At 43.7% G+C, this 19097-nt stretch overlaps 1 protein-coding gene across 1 annotated transcript; it reads right to left on the bottom strand.

The window, feature by feature from the left end:
* Positions 1-1746: 1746 nt before the first annotated feature.
* Positions 1747-3550, bottom strand: aplnra (apelin receptor a). The gene has a single exon (XM_029439780.1). The coding sequence runs from the start codon at positions 3371-3373 to the stop codon at positions 2288-2290; it is 1086 nt and encodes a 361-aa protein (XP_029295640.1). The 5' UTR covers positions 3374-3550; the 3' UTR covers positions 1747-2287.
* Between the last annotated feature and the right edge of the window lie 15547 nt (positions 3551-19097).

Genomic DNA, 19097 nt, shown 5'->3' with positions numbered 1-19097 from the left:
AACACACACACACACACACATCACTACATTCAAACAGGCCACACACGTTCACATGCCGCACACAACTGTTGTTTTTGTGTTGGCGGTGTCCCCTGTGCACCCCCGGTGCTTTGCTCAGCTGGTATTCTGGGTGAGTTATCCCAAAGTGGACTTGCTGGCTAACAGCATCGGACAAGCTGTCAGCCCAACTCATCTCAATAACAACAACAAGTCTGGCCAGTCCAGCGTGCATGATGGACTCCAGCCTGATTCCACTGTCTTATTGTCAAACCTACTGTGTTTAAAGATGAAACAGATGCTTTTCTTTCTTATAACGATGCCGTGAAAGCCGGTGTTACGGGCCTCTCCACTTATAAATCCTTCCAAATGGCATCTGACTCAACTATATGAAGAATAACTGCGTGTGTTTAAGCATTCCTGTTTCTGCTCAGGCCCGAAGCTCTAGCTCACATCCATCACGGTCTCCATCGTGTGATCTGCTTCAAATCTGCTGCGTTTTGCCAGGACGGACAATAAGTAACATATGATCTCTGGCGCACACGAAGACGAGATGAATGGAGAGGCTTCACGTTCTCACCGTTCCACACATGTTGTTACTTTCAAATGTGATGAAAGATGAACTCGTAGAGCTGTGATATTTTCCAGCTCACATCTTTCTCTATTTTTCCTCTTTTTTTTTGTTGAAGCATCTGCAGTCAGACGCCATCCTCCCCCACAGCCCCGCCCCGCACCCTGATTCCCGCTCTAACTGCAATCACTTGTCAGCGGGGACAAATATTGACTTGTTCGGTGGCCCAACTTCTGCCAGGATTAGAGACCCACTTCCCCCCGCCCGCCGCCATCTCAAAACGGTGATTATGTCCAACAGAGCTCATTACTGTCAAATCAAAGCATCCCTCAGAAGAGTCACTCATTGGTGATGACCCTGACATGTGGAGTTTGGTTGGCTTTACCTCCCGTGGGCACATCTAGTCCTCTCGTGACATTGTTCTACATGAAGTGTAAGTACTTTAAAATGGACTTGGCTAAAACACATTACTTAAAATACTTGGGAGTTCAAAAACCTTTTGATTGTAAACCACAAGACTGCGTCATCAAATTAAATCAAAGTGCCAGAGTTGATTCACAAGTGAGTATCGAATACACATCTCAGGATGACGGTCACTTTGACTAATCCGGTTACAGTCTGGAGAGCGTCTGTGAATCAATAGAGATTAGAGATCTATTAGTTTGAAGGTGTAAACCAAATGCAAGGCATTCATAACAAAGCGTCAGCCCTCTGGAGATACTTACCCCTGAAATAACAGGATGGTGTAATGAAACTGACGTGAAACTAAAAGGAGTTTAAGTTTTTTTTTTAAAAAGACCCCCCTTCTGTGTAAATATTTACATTTAGTATTAGAACTTTTAACCAAGATGTTAACACATGAATAACCTTTGTTTTCACACACAGGCACACACGTGAATCTTAGAGTTCATAGAACACATCTTTAATACAGTAGTTAGTTACAGTGATGTCGAAAAATAAAACATATGCATCAAACTGGAACATTTATTTACAGAGTTCCTTTGTCCCTCTTTAGTGCTGTGACTACACTGTGAAACCCCTCCACCCCGCCCTGCCCCGTTCCTGTTCCCCAACAACATTTGTCATCTGCCATCTGCCTGTCTGCCCCCCGTCTCTTCTCAACAAACTATATAATTAAGCCGCAACACCTTTTCTCCTCTTACACCCCCCCCCCCCTCTCTGCTGCAGACTTCTACTTTCACAAACAACATGTTTTTAAGAGGACACGTCTCTGTTTGAGTTCCCTGCTCACACATCTTCTTTTTTAACAAGTGCTTCTAAAACAAAACAGCAATACATCAAGAAACAAACAAAACAAATGCTATGGTATGAAAATACTGTACAGCTTTATGTTTTATCCAGTGTAAACAGATTTCTGTGTAAATTGATTTACAATCAACAGTGTGTGTTTAAAAAAAAAATCATAATTCTGCCTTGTTTTCATGATAGAAATGAGAACTTTTGCAGCGCAGGACACAACAACTCTGGGAACTTGAGAAGCGAATGAGCGCAGCCAGCTGGCTCCGGCTTCAAGTCCACACAACATACAGAGCATCCACATCTCTCGCTGTAGCATAGGAGGAACATATTATGGATTTCATGACTGTGAGCGGTGAAAGTTCATCATCTCAGCTTACCAGCTTTAAACAATGGACACGTAAAGTATTTTTTACAAGTGTTCCAGTGGTTGGAGCCCCGCTCCACCTTTCCCTTTGCCCTCTACACCTTGGTGGCCAGAGACTGAATCTCTGACTTCTGAGTCTGGGCGCTGAGCGTAGATGACATGGAGCTCATGTGGCCATGCATAGCCTTCTTCAGGTTGAGCAGGCACAGACACTGGGAACGAAAGCGCAGGTCAAAGAAGGCGTACAAGAACGGGTTGAGGCAGCTGTTGACGTAGGCCAGGCAGGTAGCGTAGGGGTGAGCCAGCAGCAGGAAGCGCAGGAAGCCGCAGGAATTCGGAGCCAGGTTCAGGTAGGAGAGGGCGTCCATGCTCTTCAGCACGTGGAAGGGAGTCCAGCAGAATGCAAACACCACCACCAGCGTGGTGATGATCTTCAGCAGCCTTTTCTTTTTCTGGTCCTCCTTGCGCAGGTTGTTGAAGTGGCGTGTGACGGTGCAGCCGATGAAGCAGTAGAAGATGGTCATGGCCAAGAAAGGAAGGAGAAAACCCAAAGCGGAGGAGGAGAGGCTGAGCCCGGCGATCCAGAGGTACTCGTGCCTCTGGTTCATGGTCACCAGGCTGAAGTCCATGGCGCATGTTGTCCTGTTGCTGTTTTGGTCGTTCACAGTGGTGCGGAAGAGCAGCGTGGGCACAGCCAGCAGGCCGGACAGGACCCAAATAGCCCCCAAGGACGCAAGCATTGTCCCCCGGGAACGCAGCCTGCTGCTGGACAGAGAGTGCACGATGGCCAGGTAGCGGTCAAAGCTCAGGCAGGTGAGGCAGAAAACACTGGCGTACATGTTGACCAGAACAACATAGCTGCTGATTTTGCACAGAGCCACACCGAAGGGCCAATGGTAGCCCAGCGCTGTGTACACGGCCCAGAGAGGCAGGGTTATAACAAAGGTCAGGTCAGCAATGGCCAGGTTTCCTATGTACACATCTGCAGCCCGACGTTTAGATTTGGATCTCCAGACAGTGAAGATGACCACACCGTTACCTGACAGGCCCAGGATGAAGATGAGCATGTAGAGGACGGGGATGAGGGAGTAAGAGGGCTCCCACTCTGAGAAGTCACAGGCAGTCTCATTGTCATCGTAATACTCATAGTTATCGACATATTCCCCAGTGGTGGTCTCCATGCTGAAAAGATCTTTAAAAAAGAAAAATCCTTAGTTGTCAGAAAAATAGTTAGAGTCCGATACAGTTCCAAAACTTCTGAAGTGAATCAAAGCAAAACTCAGAGGATCACAGGAGCTGCAGAGCTGCAGAGCTGCAGAGCTGCAGAGCTGGCCGCCGGTGGGAGTTGGAGGAGAGGAGATTGTGTGAGAGAGTGAGTGACTGTTGGCGCTGTCTGCCTTTTTAAACTCGTCCCTCCACACCCTGGTTCCCTCCCAGGACGACCCCCCTCCTCCTCCCCCAGTAAAACATCTCCCAGTTAGCCCTCCCCCTCCTCCACTCTCTCACCTCTTCTGGCGGCCCGGAGGACGAAGATCCCCGATACATTCCCCTTGCAGACAGGCCTTATTACAAATGTTTTATACTATGCAGAATGATTGTTATCAAAAATAATAATAATATTTTAGGAATTTGCAGGAAAAGACAAATACAATAACCGATTAAATTCAATAACTTCCCAAAATTATACATTTGTCGATCCCACCCTGAAGTTGCATCTGGTAAATTGATCAATCAATCAATCAATCGATCAATCAATCAATTTAAGCTGTCAATTAATTTGGAAAGTTTTTTCTAACATCATCTAACTTCAGTTTTTGTAATGAAGAGAACATATTTAAATTAACAACATTGTAATTGGTGTGAGCAAGTTCTAATAATAATAAAAACAACAACAATAATAATAATAATAATGCGATCAAACAGTTGATTGGATCAGTGTGTGTCCGTTACTGAAGAGAATACATGACATCAGGTAAACAAAGCGGACCTGTTGCTCAGGTTGCACCACCCTGCACCACCCTGCAGCACCACCCTGCAGCACCCTGCCTCACTCTCCTTTCAATCCTTTATCTTCTAATCGGCCTGAAAACTTTTCAGCGTTGCTTTTAGTTTAGAAAAGGTGGATTTTCCTCACACGCGGGACAAGTCTGGACATTTCAACTCACCTGGATTTACATCACAATCACAATTAAACGGCTGTTAGAAAATGCAAACTGTCACATTTCGTCTCTTTTTGTCGCCAATCGATAATAAAAGCGCGTCTCCTGCCACATGAGGAATACTACCAGTTTGATGAGTTGCCTTGAAATGACAACGTAATTACATCGACAGTGAATTTCAAACTGTTTGAAGATGAGATTAAACGTCAGCGGGTAGCTCGAGCCGGAATGTGTCAATTCAATTCTCAAGTCTCGGTTTTTATTTCCATGAGAAAAGGACAAGCAAACGCACCGGATCGAAACAAAAACTAAAGGAAACCTCACATTGACACCATCGTTGTGCCAACAATGTCTATTTCTAAATCCTTTTCATTGAGCCTGTTGGTTAATGCAGTGAAACTATAGCAAAACATTATATTATATTACTGTGCAGTAATAAAACTCCCCACATGATTGCTTTTTCTTGTTGTAATAAATTTGCATCACAAACACAAACATCAGATACACACACACACACACACATACATACATGTACATGCAATGTCAAGTGCGTTATATAATTATACAATAAATCACTTTTACATCAGTTTAAATCCTATAGCAGGACGTAAAAGAAAAAGTAAGACAGTATTAAGTTTTACAAACTATTTAAGGAACATTATTTACAGCAGGTTTAGTTTGGATAATCCAAAACAGGACAAAACAGGCCTCCTAGTGGTGATAACAGGGAGCTCACTGTGGATTATTACACTGTAAATGCACCAGCTTTGAGAAATGTCTGGTGAAAAGGACGGGCTGTGTGGATCAGCCTGGTGTTGTGCTGTCCTTATAAACCAGTTGAGGGGAGTCTAACATGGCAGAGACTCAGCTTCTTCTCTGCGTCTGTTTACACGATTTTGTATTTGTGTGTCAAAAAAGTTCAACTAAAAAAAGTGAATGATAAAAGAAAAATTCCATCATGCTTATTCGGCTTGTGCTTGATCCTTGGTCTTAGAAAAAACACAAGCACTCACACAAACACACAAACACACACACTCCAGGTGGGTCCCACCTCTACCTAATTCCCCAGGGAGAGGATTGGACGCCTGCTGCTCGCTGGCCCGGTATCCCTTAGACAAATAAATTAGCAAATTTAAAAAATAAAGGTGAGTAGATAAGAAACAGATGGTCAGATTAAACCATGGTCTTGGATATCTTCAGAAGACCTCCTCACTTGTTAATTGGAGCCTTTATAGGTGCCAAGATAAAGTCCTGCTGCTGATCCTGAGCTCAGTTTTACGGGGGGTGGGAAGATGACCGTCAGCTTTGGAGTGAAGATTTACTTTCCAAATAAAATACAAGTGAAATATATTCAATGTCTGAACAGAAGTTACGGCATGTTTTGATTTTGTGTCATATTTTCTTTGCATCCCATATCACCAGAGATACCTCGCAGCGGTGGAAAGAACATTTACTCAACTGTACTTAAGTATAAATCCTAGGTACTTGTACTGTACTACTGTATATCTCTGCTGCACTACATCTCAGAGGACAATATTGCACGTTTTACTCCATTAAATGAGTCTAAAATTACTTATCAGACTACAGTTTTTCATCCCCTTCCTGTGCAGTCATGTTCCTTCAGATGTGTCGATATTGAATGTTTGTGTTAAGCTGAAGGATGAAGTGTTTCTTTATGCGTTGACACAATTCTCCTACTTCTTAAGTTGAATAAACTATTTTAAAACCCTCTTGAATCAGCTGGAGAATGCATCGTCACCAAGCTGATTACAAACATATGATTGATTGACAGTTTATAATCAAGATAAAGCACAGCCTTAAACATCTACAGCAGTGAAATGCAACACACACACCAATGATCAATGCACAATGAGTCATCTTACATGTCATACTTACTTACTGATAATGCTGACAGTAAGGTTTTGAATGCAGGACTTTTACTTCTACGTGGATTTCTTTCTTTCACTTGAGTAAAGGATCTGAATACTTCTTCCACCACTGCTGCTTCGCCACCTATAGCTGCTTTGCGTCACATGGTTTTCTCTCTTTAAGGTCTGGACCACACATGTGTCGCCGCCACAGCTGTGACTGCTTTTGATCTGCTCCTGTAATGACCCTGCTGCTGTGATATGACTGCTTCCGACTCACTTCAGACCATTAGTTTCATTACCATTTGATGAATATCATGGATGCTTATGCAGCCCTTCGATGGAAAGTTGCCGGTTTACATCAGCTGAAGTTGTGTGATTTTCATCTTTACAGGATTCACTGGAGTCAGGGACAGGCAACTTGGGGGGACATTTGTAGTAGACGCATGTCAGCTCCAGTCTGGTCAGAGGTGGAGATAAGTGATTGAAGGTGTAATCTGTGACCTGATGTTTGTTTGAAGTGTAAAAATGGATGGCAGCGCAGAGATCCCCCTCTCCCTTGCTTGATTTGTGAGCAATCCAGCAGACCCCAGTCGCCACAAATCATGCTGAGGCACCCGGGGACCAGGGCCACAGGGTGTCCAGGGTCACAGGGTGTCCAGGGTCACAGCGTGGTGTCATCTGAGAGACGATGTTGGTCCCTAAGTGCACGCCGTCCCTGCCGAAAGCACTTTTATGCAGAATAAAGATAACGCATACTGGACTGGATTTGTGACTGGATTTACTGAGCTTTCACGTCGGCCTGCTAAGTGCCGACTTTGCCGTGTCGGATGAAGTCGCACTTCTGTGCCGTGGAGCCAGAGCCACACCCTCAGATGTGCGAGGGCGCCGCTCCTGCTGAGGGGTTTGCTAATAGGCAGAGCTTCTTGTCAAAACTGCAGGTCGTCTGAGGATCACTGGCGGTTGTGTGTCTGCTACTCCTGCGTGACAATTTGCTTCTGCATGTCTGCAATGTCAGTGCAATAAGAAATGAAACATCACATAAAAGCACAAGGATGAATTACATTCTCATTTCCAGTTCCGTAAATAACTTCCAGAGGGCATTGTGCTGTGCTCTATGTGTCTAATTAAAGTCAGCACTATCACAAACAGCTATCTCTTCCCCACATCTGCCGACTCTTGACCTCAGCATTGAACTGAATAGAGATCTCCACCCAATCATTGGAAATGTTTGTGCTGCTCTATTGTTTCATTTTTCTCTTAATGAGCAATGCACCTGTAGCAAGAGGGCTTTTTAAATGTCATCATGCATCCCAGATCAGGTTGAAACAAAGAGATTGTTTCTGTACTGTCTCCTTGTATTGATTAGGGACTGTTGAGATTGCAGAGGGGTTGAACCCCCACTGCTCCTTCAGTAAGAGAAAAACACGATATTATATAATATATTTCTTATTTTTTATCTCTGGCTGAATCAACTTTGATTGTTTTCGTCCACCGTGAGTATAGCAGTGCGATGCTAAAGCAGTGGAGCGCTTTAACTTGTTGCTTCCTCTGTGTTTGAGGCTGCAGTATGAAGAAGTAAATACATCCAGATTGTCTTATTTGAACCTTTATTCTGTGTCAGTGAACTGAACATGTGCGTGCATCAAAGCAAAGTTGGCTCGAAATGGAGCGCAGGCTTTTATCTGCAGCACAAGTCATGCTGTCTGTGTCTGGGAGACAGTTTGGTTTGACATCCATATCAGAACCCAAACACGGCCCAGCCGGAGCCAAACTGCAGCAGCAGTTTGCAAAGCTGATTACCGTTGTTGCCACGAGAAGCAGAATCAAGACTGTTTATTTATGATTTATCTACCTTCCTTATTGCTCGTCTGCCAAGAACCCTCCTCCCCCTCAAAGAAAAACACCGCTCACAATGAGGACAGGGTTATTGTGTCATCCATTCGAGCCTCTGCGTGGTTTAAATTTGCAGCTTTTTGACACTTTTTCCTCCTAATGAGAATCTTTTAACACTTCACAAATGCAACAGATTAAATCAGGTAGTCGTGAAGTTAGATCGAAGCCAACAACAACTGATCGACCCAAATCGAGTAAGCTGTCCGGCTCTTTGCTCGTCCATCCTCCAGTAGCTCGGTCAGGAACAAGGGGGTCACAAGGTGTTTCCTCTCTCCCTTCTCAGGACCCTAGACCACCCTCGGACCCATCCTCTCTCTCTCCCCACTATACTATGTGTGCACGCCCGTGTGTGTGTGTGTGTGTGTGTGTGTGTCAATGGACAAAACATCAAGCACCACAGGATGTGCTATAACAGTTTGTTGTTATGACAGTTTGTCCTCTCCAACTGAGATACTTCTGCCAGACCTTTGTTTCATAGATGCTTAAGGTAAGCTGTTTATTTAAGAACGTGATTGAATGATAATATAAATATAATTTCTTTGTCTTGCCACTTTCGACAGACATTTACAGCCACCAAACAAACTGTTAGTGTGCCTATTGTTTTTGGTTATTCAAGCAGAACCATAGCACAACAAAAAACACGACAAAAACAAAGACGTTTTTGTCGTGTGCAGGTGAAACACTTAAGATTTATGTTTCACCTGCGCTCACAGGGAAGGAAATCCTGTAGAAACCGTAGGACACAATCCGGCAGGAGAAGATAAAGAAGCGGGAGATGAGTCTAATGAAAGAGAGGATGTGAGGGAAGAAATAACGGGACAAAGGACAGAGCTGATGAGAGGGTAATGGCTGGCAAGCCGGCCATTTCTCTCCGTCTAGTAGAGTTAATGACAGGGATTAAGGAGCCGGGGGGACTGCTGGGATCTCCAGGCTCTGCTAGACTCCGAGCCGGCCCTCCCATCATCCCAGGAGATCTGCGGGAATCTGACTCCATTTGCTCTGAAATCTCCTGACAAAACAAAAAACCCTGTTGCTCAATTAGGAGCAAATTAGTTCCTCCTAATCCACATTCACATTGTGTGTGTGTTAATATGATATTTAAAATCAGTCATCTGGCCTGCTCTTAGGACTCCCTGACTGTTCCTTTAAAGTTGGATGTTTATTCTTAATCGTCCAATAAAGAGATTTATTCTGAAGCGGCAGGAAGTGTCTGGATTTCATAATCAATAAGGGGCTGTAAGATTACTTTTTTTAAATATAGCCACAGAAACCTAAATCCTGTTCCTGTTATGAGAAGTCAAAGTGGAAACCCAAACAGCAGCCCATGTGAACACCAGGTGCGTTGCAGACCTTTCATTTGAAAGTCTCACAACGTCTGAGCGGTACTTTCGTCTGTTATATGATCATTTCCTTTTTGCACAGGAATGAAAGAGCTGTCACAGATCTGACTGGCACTGACAAAGACCAGGAGTCCCTGACAAAAATGCTCGCTGAGCAAAACCACAAACTCAAATGTAAGACGATCAGCGGGCTTTAATGGCCGACTTTTTACGCCCAAATTACTCATTGTATTATTTAAATGTCTCAAAATGTGCTCTATGCAGCAGGGCTGCACAAAAACAGGCTGTTAGCAAGTGATGAAAGTCCAACACAACTCAACCTTTTAAAGAACTAAAATAAGAAAGTTGTATCCCACACTATGAAATATTTAGACTATTTATATCTCAGGAGATTTACAGCCAACATGACGTCCACTGCTGCCTTTCCATCACAGACAAACACCCTGTTACATTTTCGTTCTTATGTCTGGAACAAGTATGATAATGTTTTCCAAGAGTTTTAAAAAGCCTAGAAACTATTTACAATGTAGGTACAGTTTGGTTTCAGAGCCTAAAGAGGCTTTAACAGGATATTCAGCAGGTTCAAAGGTCATCACAAGTACAAAACAATAAAGTGCATTCTGTACTGTTACACGTTTATGGTCGTGGTTAACCGTCCCGTCAAACTTAGGGAGCGGTCCTTAGCATTCTTGCCACAGGGGGAAGCTGCAAAGCATCTCAGAGTGGCGACAGTGTGGCGGAGGCAGCAGTGTTTTCCCCGTCTGTCAGCTGTTTGACAGACAGCAACAAACTGTAAATCAGTCACCTCTGAGACGAGCCCGGCCCTCTGCCTGCTTAGAGCAAACAAACCATGGGGTGTGTGTGCGTGTGTGTGTATGTGTGTGTGTGTATTCGCCTTGACAGTGCATCGTCATCGCTTCCTTTTGCTACATCACTTTGTATTTACTGTGTATTTGTTAGTGTGCATTGCTTTCTCACTATGTGTGGTGTTTCTGGATTTGCTCTTTTTCATCTTCTTGGTCTGGTATGCCCAGAAGCTTACAGAGTCTAATGTTGGCATAGATCATTTATTTACGGCTTTAAACACATGTGGTGTGTTTTCATTCAGTCGTGGAAATGTTGTCAAGTTTCTCAAATTATTACAAAACGCCACCAATTGTTTATCGTGATGCGCTCAACTTCTATTATTCGCATTACCGTAATGGATGGAAACCCGTATTAATGTGCATTTTGTTTTGCAGATTTTCTACATTTGGATGTAAACCTGACATATAAATATAGCAACTTCAAATCAACTAAATTAAGAGAATATTGGGAACTGCAGGCAAATTCAATGTGTCATTATCTTGTAATTCACATTCTAGTTACATAGTCTCAAACTGAACGCTGTTTCAGGGACACCGAGTACATAACTATAACTAAAAAGGAGGAGGAACTATCGTACCACATACAACACATAGGACCTGTGAAGCTGAGTTGATCCATTGTGTCTTTGCAGGTCTATTCTAAGGCTCTCTGGGCTCTCAGCTGGTCTGCCTCCAGAAACTACAGCTCCTTTAAAAACTGACAACTGTTTTAAGAAGTCAAACAATAAAATCAACTTTAACACTCTGTCGACAACTTTGAAGTGCAATCACAAGGCGAGAGGAGGGGAGGGGGTCAGAGAGGGAGTAAAAACATCCTCTGACTTGCCCTAATTATTTCAGCATCTGTTTTGCTGTTGCTATCACCCAGACAGGCTGAAAACACTACTGAAAACACACATTCAGAGTTTCCACTCGGTCCATTTCCTTTAATCAAGCTGCCCTCGCAGTGACTGATTGCCCGAGCAGACCCTGACCCCGACTCTCCATTTCTGCTTACTGTACAACATGTTAAACTCCACAGGCCTTACCCCTCAATGCTTTTCTTTCCCCCTTCAGGAGCAGCTGATGATTACATTAACTCATAACAACTGATGGTTATTATCATAGAAGGTGAGCGGAGGAAGAAGAGTAGGGCCAGCAGGTTTAATAACGTGCTAATGAAACAACACCAACTGGCTGTGGAACGTGGCCTTCCCATTATACACATATTTCAGGTTTCTAAAAGAGGAAGCGGGACACTGTTAAAACACAAAAGGTCCAGATGTGAGGCCCCTTGAAACACATCGCACTGTCCGCCCCGTGTTGAATGCTGACAAATTGGCCTTTAACGATCCCAAAACACTCTCAAAGTCAATGTCAAAGCCATGTGTCACTCTTCTGAGCCTCGTGTGGGATGGCTAAGTGCCTCCCAAAAGAAGCTGGGACCCTAAGACAATATTTACACACAGCCCTGCACTATTTCACCCTCCAACATGGGTTGATGCACATAGATGGAACTCAGCACATGCTGTTGCACCTCATCTCGCTAAAGGATTGAAGGCTTCGAAACACAGCTGAGGGATTAAGTAAGAACTCCTACAATCATAAAGAATAGAGAAGACACTTCTGATCTTTGTCATGTTTTATCTTGTCTCATACTGTCTTATGTTTCATATGCTCATCTAAGATTTGTCCTACTTGAGAGTACACTCTGGTCGTGTCACCTTGACATTCTTGTATCTCTTGTATCAGCTGGATGTGCGTCGTTGCACAGCTGATTGTCTGTAAACATGGCCACCCACTCGGTGACTGTGTAGTCTAATTGTATTCTCTGTAACTTTGAACTTCATTGTAGACTGTTTGAAGGTCACAATAGAGCATTTGACACTTTTGTTGTTCCATTCCTGCAGGAATAAAGAGCTCACTTCTTTAACCAAGTATCTTTATTTCAGTATAATAGATTTACTTCTCGCCACCCTTTGGTTTAGTTTGTATCGGCTGAGTTCCACGACACACTTGGCGTCACGAACAGGGACCAGTGAGAGATCGTCTGGAAACCGGCTGGACGGTGAATTGGCCTTCTGGAAGGATCCCTTCCACCTCTACCTCAGAAGAGAGAGAGAGAAAAGACCGTTCTGCCCAATTTCCCGACCGTCTGCACTTGGATCCATTAAAAGACTACAAAGAGATGCAAAACTGCTGCAAAGAGGCCACAAAGCAACTACAAAGAGTCACAATGACTATGAAAGTTGGCAAAACAACCACAAAGAGTCTCATAGTCGCTACAAAAAAGGGGTAAAACAACCATAGACCAGAAATTAGAAACTATTTAAATCAAATCAATTACAAAGTGACACAAAACAACCACTAAGAGACATAAAATGACCACAACGAGATACAAAACGACATCAAAGGTACGCAAAATGAGTACAAAGAGACACAAAATGAGCAGAAAGAGACATAAAGAGGCTAAACACCTATAAAGTCTGTGTCTTGCGATGTAGGACAGGTGGTTGGGCCTTTTGCGTGTCTGTGCCCAGCGGCCCATAGTATCATAATCCACCCATGTCTACGCCGGGGGTGGCCATGATGCCAGCATACTGTACGTGTTGGCTGGCAGCACGCTCTGTTATGAAGTGAAATGTTTGTACCCCACACTCTATGATTTAGTTGAAACAAACAGCTGCATCCCTCCCTCCTTTAATTTACTGCGAACCACCAGAAAAACAAGTTTAGCATCACTCAAAAGGGACAACTTTACATATGGAGTATTAATCCATATACAGTATCACAATATGATACTGCACATGAATCAGTGTGGAGTACAGCTTGAGGAATGGACGTAATAGCTGTGACTAATGCTGACCTGGATATGAAATATGCTTTATTCTCGTGCCTTTGTACAAATCTTTGCAGCTACGTCGTTCTATGCATGTCTTCCATATGGCCAAGAGCCATCTCGAAATATGACCTCGTCCTACAGTAACAGTGGAGCAGCGCTGTTGAGTTTTATTTATCTTGACCTGCAACTGATCACATGTGTTTATGTGTCTCGATGTGGTTAACACTTGAAGACCATGTTAACAGGTCTGTGAGTTAAAATGCATATACTGACAAGCAACTGGCCAGGTGTGTGGAGGTGAGACTGTCGGTCGTCATACAACTACTTGTGTACCGTACATCTGTGAATTCTTTGGGCAAATTTTTCTAATCATGGCACCATTATGCCATCTTGTCCCTCTTTATGAAACAAGTATAAGCCCGAAACTGCAGTTCCTCGAACGGCTTCACATGTGTTTAGTCTCTGTAGCTAATTTCCCCTTTCATGACAGCTGTACAGGAGATACATTTTTATATAACTCACCCGTTTAAATTATATTAAGGCTTAATGTTATGCATAAGTAAGGGCGTGCTCACTTCGATTGACAGGTAGGTGCCGTCACAGGTCGAAAAACTCTTGACAATCCATCCAAAAGTGGTGAACAGACCAACTGAGACTAACACAACCTTTCACTTTTACGTTGCACTGCAGACCCCAGAGGGAGAATCCTCTGAGAGGGAATACTAAAACAGGAAAAACATTCTGCATTGTGCATCACACTTCACTGACACTATGCATACGATTGATGCTATGGGTGTAGGATTCAACGGCTCAACCCTTCCTGCCTTTGTTGGTCTTTGTTTAGGGTGGTACGCCTTCATCGACGAGGGGTGCCCTTGTGCGTGACCCTTGCACTACAGGTTCCTCCCGAAAGATCACACTTTATGTTGCATTTTTCTGTTTGAGTTTGAAGTATTTCATTTGTAAATGGAGCAGAAGCTGGAGGAACTTATGTATCTGTTTTCACGAGTATCATGGAAACTGAGGAGGGTACAACCCTGAGGGCCTTTAGGATTAGGGCTGAGAGGGCAAGCCCAAACCTGCTCTCTTCCCTTCCCTTCATGAGCCTCCTAAAGACCACGGACTTAACAATAAAAAACACATAGCTATATGCAAAATTGTGTTGACGCAAATACAGGTGATATTGACTGAACAAACCACGTTTTTACAAAATTCAGTAAGGACGACTTCCGTGCAAGTGTGTCTGCATGGGTCCTTGCAGAGGGCAGGTGTGTGCTTGACAGCAAGATCAAGGTCAGAGAGTTTGAGAAGAGGGAAGAGAGAGGAGGACACCCAGGCTCTTTTCACGGATAATCTCTGCTAGCACCGTACGTGACAGGCTTTCACGGGCCCAAAAGGCAAACAGCTCTCAGCATTCCAACAAGGCAGACTGATCGGTCTATTCATACGTAAAGCGAATGGCGATGAGTCGCCTTGCTCATCCTGGCATGCAGGGGGGGGGGGGGGGGGGGGATTTGTCTCAGCAGCAGAGAAGTCTCACCTGTCAGAGGTAGAAAAGCCCTTTGGCCAGGACACAAAGCGTATAACAGAATCCGACAGGTCAGGTGCTTCCTGTAGACGCAGAGGAGGGGCTTAGTAGGAAAAATACACTTAACCCATACCTGAAGAAGCACTTCCTACATATTCAGCCACTGCTCAGGTTGTTTTTGTGACGCAAACATGGTTTGAATAGATTATGCATCACTGTATGTATAAGGGAGACACTCCTGTAAACATAATAAAGCCTCTCGATGATCTTTATCTTGGCTTTCACATCCTCCCTGCATAATGCAAAAGAGCCTGCTGCTTAATTTACAATTAATAATGGACCTTTGTTTGGTATGATATTTGCATTACCTCTATCAGGTTAAAATGAATAGTTTTTGGGGTAATATGCTTATTTGCTTTATGCAGAGAGTTAGAGCAGGTTGTTGAAGCTTCAGCCAGCAGCCGGTTAGCTTAGTTTAGCTTAGCTTAGCTTAGCATACAGTAAAAATAAGGGAAACATCTAGCATATTTCCCAAAATGTTGAACTATTACTCCGAGAGTTGTAGTCATTTTACACAGAATGCAGTGGGAAATCAACAAGTCACAAATTTCCAAAACAATATTTTGCCAATTGTTTCAAAGTTAATCAAGCTCTTTGCTGCTGAATTGTACGAGGGTGCCATTTGGCAGCAGGCCTGTGAATCACATTCTGGTCAGTGAACAGTAGACGCTCTGCAGATTTTCTTTACAGAAAACAAGGAAGAATCCAATTGTTTTTCGCCTCCCCCTCTCCCTCTGTGGCTATCAGCGGGTCTCTGGAGAAGTGCTGGTTTCCGTGAACGTGATGGGGAGATGTTTCCTGTGGCAGGTCTGTCTGCTGCTGATTACAGCCCATCCATCAGCCGGACCTCCTTGGAGCAGAGAGGAGGGTACTGGTCATATCTGTCTCCCAACTAATCATATACTAGACACAATGTTACAACAGGTCCACGCCCCACCTCTCCACCCAAGACATCACGGCCAGATAGACCCCTCAGTTGGCACTCGCTGATTCAAATTTTGGAAGTGAACACAATAAACAATGTGTGAACCTCAGCCAAGACTTATTTTTAAAGTGTAATTTGACCCGTAGTGACTCTTATCAGCGTGGATCAAATAATACTACACTGAAACTCGCCCATGCTACAACCTTCGGTACAACATCCATCGAACTGTCTTTGGTGAATGTGTGTGTTTGTTCATTTATGTGAAACTTTCTCTGCTGGTGTCTTGGTCAGGACTGAATATCGATGGGAATATTCCTGGTAAAATAAGGTAAAAAAAAAAAATGCATGTGCCCTGAACATCATGCATTACATTAACTGTCTTGCTGGGAATGTTCTGCAGAGTAAAGCGTCTGCCTCCAGGCTCACAGAGGTCAGAGAGGCTTTCTTTCTCCTTTGCAGACCAGATCCTTCATTGGCTCTGGTCTGCAGGCGCTGATTGCTCTGTGCAGCAGTGAGCTTCATTTCTTCCTCTGTGGTCCTCTGTACCACTCTTGAGTAACGCACCCACAATAGCAGGATGACTCCAGTCTAAAAACAGACTGCAGTGTGTGCACCCTGCTGTGTTAAAGTATCCCCCCAGTCCCCATCACTTTCTTTGGCCTCCAGTGTAAAGTGTAAACAGGAGGTAGTGAAGGAGTCTCCCCTGCCTGGCAGAGGAAACCACAAAGCGTCTGGAGATTAAACTTTCCCTCGGTCAGCTGGAAGGCATCTCTGTGAACTCCTGAATTCTGAGAAACTGTGTTATAACTACAGTCTATTGTGTCATTGTTTGTGGATAGATGTCAAAAACAGTGTGACCTTCCATGAGAATTACATTTTGCTCCTGTGTTGGCACTATTTAAGTCATTCATAACATTTTCAAACACAGACACAAACAGGAAAGATTGAGTTTAACGAGTGAGCACAAGAGCAGTAAACGTCTCAGCTGGTCGGGCTATCATCAGTGCTGCTGTCTCGGGACTGGAGGAACTTTCCTCCCAAGGAGAAATCCTAGAGGTGATAAATTGTGTTAGCATACATAAGGAAGACCAATGCTTTCCTTTCATGCTTATTCTTTCAACACTATCTAAATCAGCAGATATCACCGTTTGTAAAACAGACATGCAGTAGGTTAATCACAGTAAAGCTCTAACATGACCAGGTTGTGACACTTGTTGTAACACAAATTCCTCTGTAGTACAACATAATTGACCACGTCAGGCGAAGGAATTTGGTAAAATTTATGCCACACTTTGACTTTAGACTATTGCTTTTAAGGGCCCCTTCCAGGCATGCGTTTGTGCGGATGTAACATTCCTCAGAGAGCAGTAAGTGACAGAACACCACTGACCGCACTCACCTCAACCTGTCAGGCTATTGAACCTGAGGCTGACGTAGACAATGCCAAGGGTCAACAGGTCCACACTGCAATCACGACGGGCAATAGATTCCATTACTCAGGTTTGACCTCTGACCTTTGAGGCAGTGTCAAAACAAGATCAATTAAAAAAAAGTGGAAACTGCGACAAAACATCTTTCAAAGGACAAATTAAGGAAGATATTCAATAAAAACAAACAACAAAACAAACAAAATAAGAAAAAGGAATACGAAGAGTCGACAGCCATGCTAACAGCTCTGTGGCTGTATTTTGAGGCCTCGAGCTAAAGGCTAACGTCAGCAGGCTAACATTACAGTACAGTTCATTACAATAAGTGCAAACAATCATGAGGATACAACTCCGAACAGCAAGAAGCTCATCTAACGTGCTCACAATGACAATACTGACGTGCTGATGTTAAGCAGGGATAATCTTATATTCACAATCTTAGTTTAGCATGTTAGCATGCTAATTTGGCTATTTAGCAAAAAAAGTACAGCTGAGGCTGATGGGGATGTTTTTAGTTTTGCAGATATTTTGTTATAAATCTAAAGTATTGGCAAAATTAAAATGGTACCCGATGAATTGGGTGCCAATTCATCAAGTAGATATTCAGCTATATCACAGGATAAGTGAAAACTGTGAGCTGCTGGTTGCACTACAGAAACAGTCAGGAGGCTCACTTAAATCATTAGGATTCATCCTCTGGGGCCATTAATGTCTGTAGATGTCATGTCAATCCATGCAGTAGTTGTTGAGATATATCAGTCTGGACCGACAAAAACGTCGTCTGACAGGATATATTTTATCAGGCTCCAATCTCTGATTAATTGGCCATCTGCTTGCACATAAGAGCTAAAAACCTGCCAGACATTCAACCCCATCAGCCTCTTGATTAGAGTTTATCTTCTGGCAGGAACACAGGCAGAATATGGGTCATAAAGTGTGACCCAGTATGTTGGATGAACAGAAAAGTGACATGGGCCAAAACAGACAGCAGAGAAAACACATTGCTGTTCTGGCAGAGGAAAAAGGGAAAGAGGAACTCAGGTCTTCCCAGCTGCACTGCTAGAGGGGGAAACGAGAGGCTGGCTTGGAAAGATTTATAGTCTTCATAATAAATTTAGCAGGAAGGATTACAGCATTACATTGTAAGTGTGGATATAGTAGAGGAGGAGCAGGGAGCAATACGGCCCTGGCGTGGTTCTTCTGTTAATAGCCTGGCCACCGCTGCTGTTATTGTCCGGGAGACGCTACGCCAGGCAGACTCCTCTTTAGATCAGATTCAGCAAGTCTCAAAGGCAGACGCTGAAATTTCCTTTCTGCCATCCAGCTGCTGTCTGTCATGACTGAGAGCCTCTGAAGTTACAGCCAGCTGCCCCTGCAGATCAACTCATTCTCACTACAGCCGTCTGTGCAGCTGGAAATGAAAAAAAAGTGAAAGATTTGTCAATGACATTTTAATGCACCACATAGGTCTACTGTTTGGAGGGAGTACACAGAAACAAAAGGATCACAAATCACCAGAACATACTGTGAATGTCCTCATCATATGTTGCTCTTTCCCATGCATAACTCTAAGTTTCCACATATCTCTCATTCCACTTCAGCGTCTATCTGACCTGGATTGTCCACGCACAGACCCACCAAATTCCACAGCTAACAAGTGCTATGGGGCAGAAAAGGAGGGAGGCCTGTTGACTATTCACAGAGGAACATCTTATCAGGCAAAATACCACCAGCATGCAATTATCTAGCAAGCTAGGTCATTTAAACACAAAGTGATGTTGGTACAAAGTAAATTATCTTTGAAAAAGCACATTCCATGCTCAATGGAAATGTTCGCAGCAACTCCTGGATGCAAAATATAAGTTGTAATATTTGCAGTTAAATAGAATCACAAAACTAAATCTAGTGATAAAAACTTTCCAGATTTTAATTATAGGGCCAGACTGATACGGTCTAACGGCACTGTACGTGCAGAGAATGCCCTCAGCCACAGCCTTCCTCTTTTCTTTTGTTGC

Source organism: Cottoperca gobio, chromosome 9 (genome assembly GCF_900634415.1).
Source record: "Cottoperca gobio chromosome 9, fCotGob3.1, whole genome shotgun sequence".
NCBI classification, from domain to species: domain Eukaryota; kingdom Metazoa; phylum Chordata; class Actinopteri; order Perciformes; family Bovichtidae; genus Cottoperca; species Cottoperca gobio.
The sequence above is the reverse complement of the archived record's forward strand: the minus strand, read 5'-3'. Positions and strand labels throughout refer to the sequence as shown.

Coding starts and splice junctions, on each gene's coding strand:
- aplnra (XM_029439780.1), bottom strand. CDS start 3,373: ATGGAGACCACCACTGGGGAATATGTCGATAACTATGAGTATTACGAT.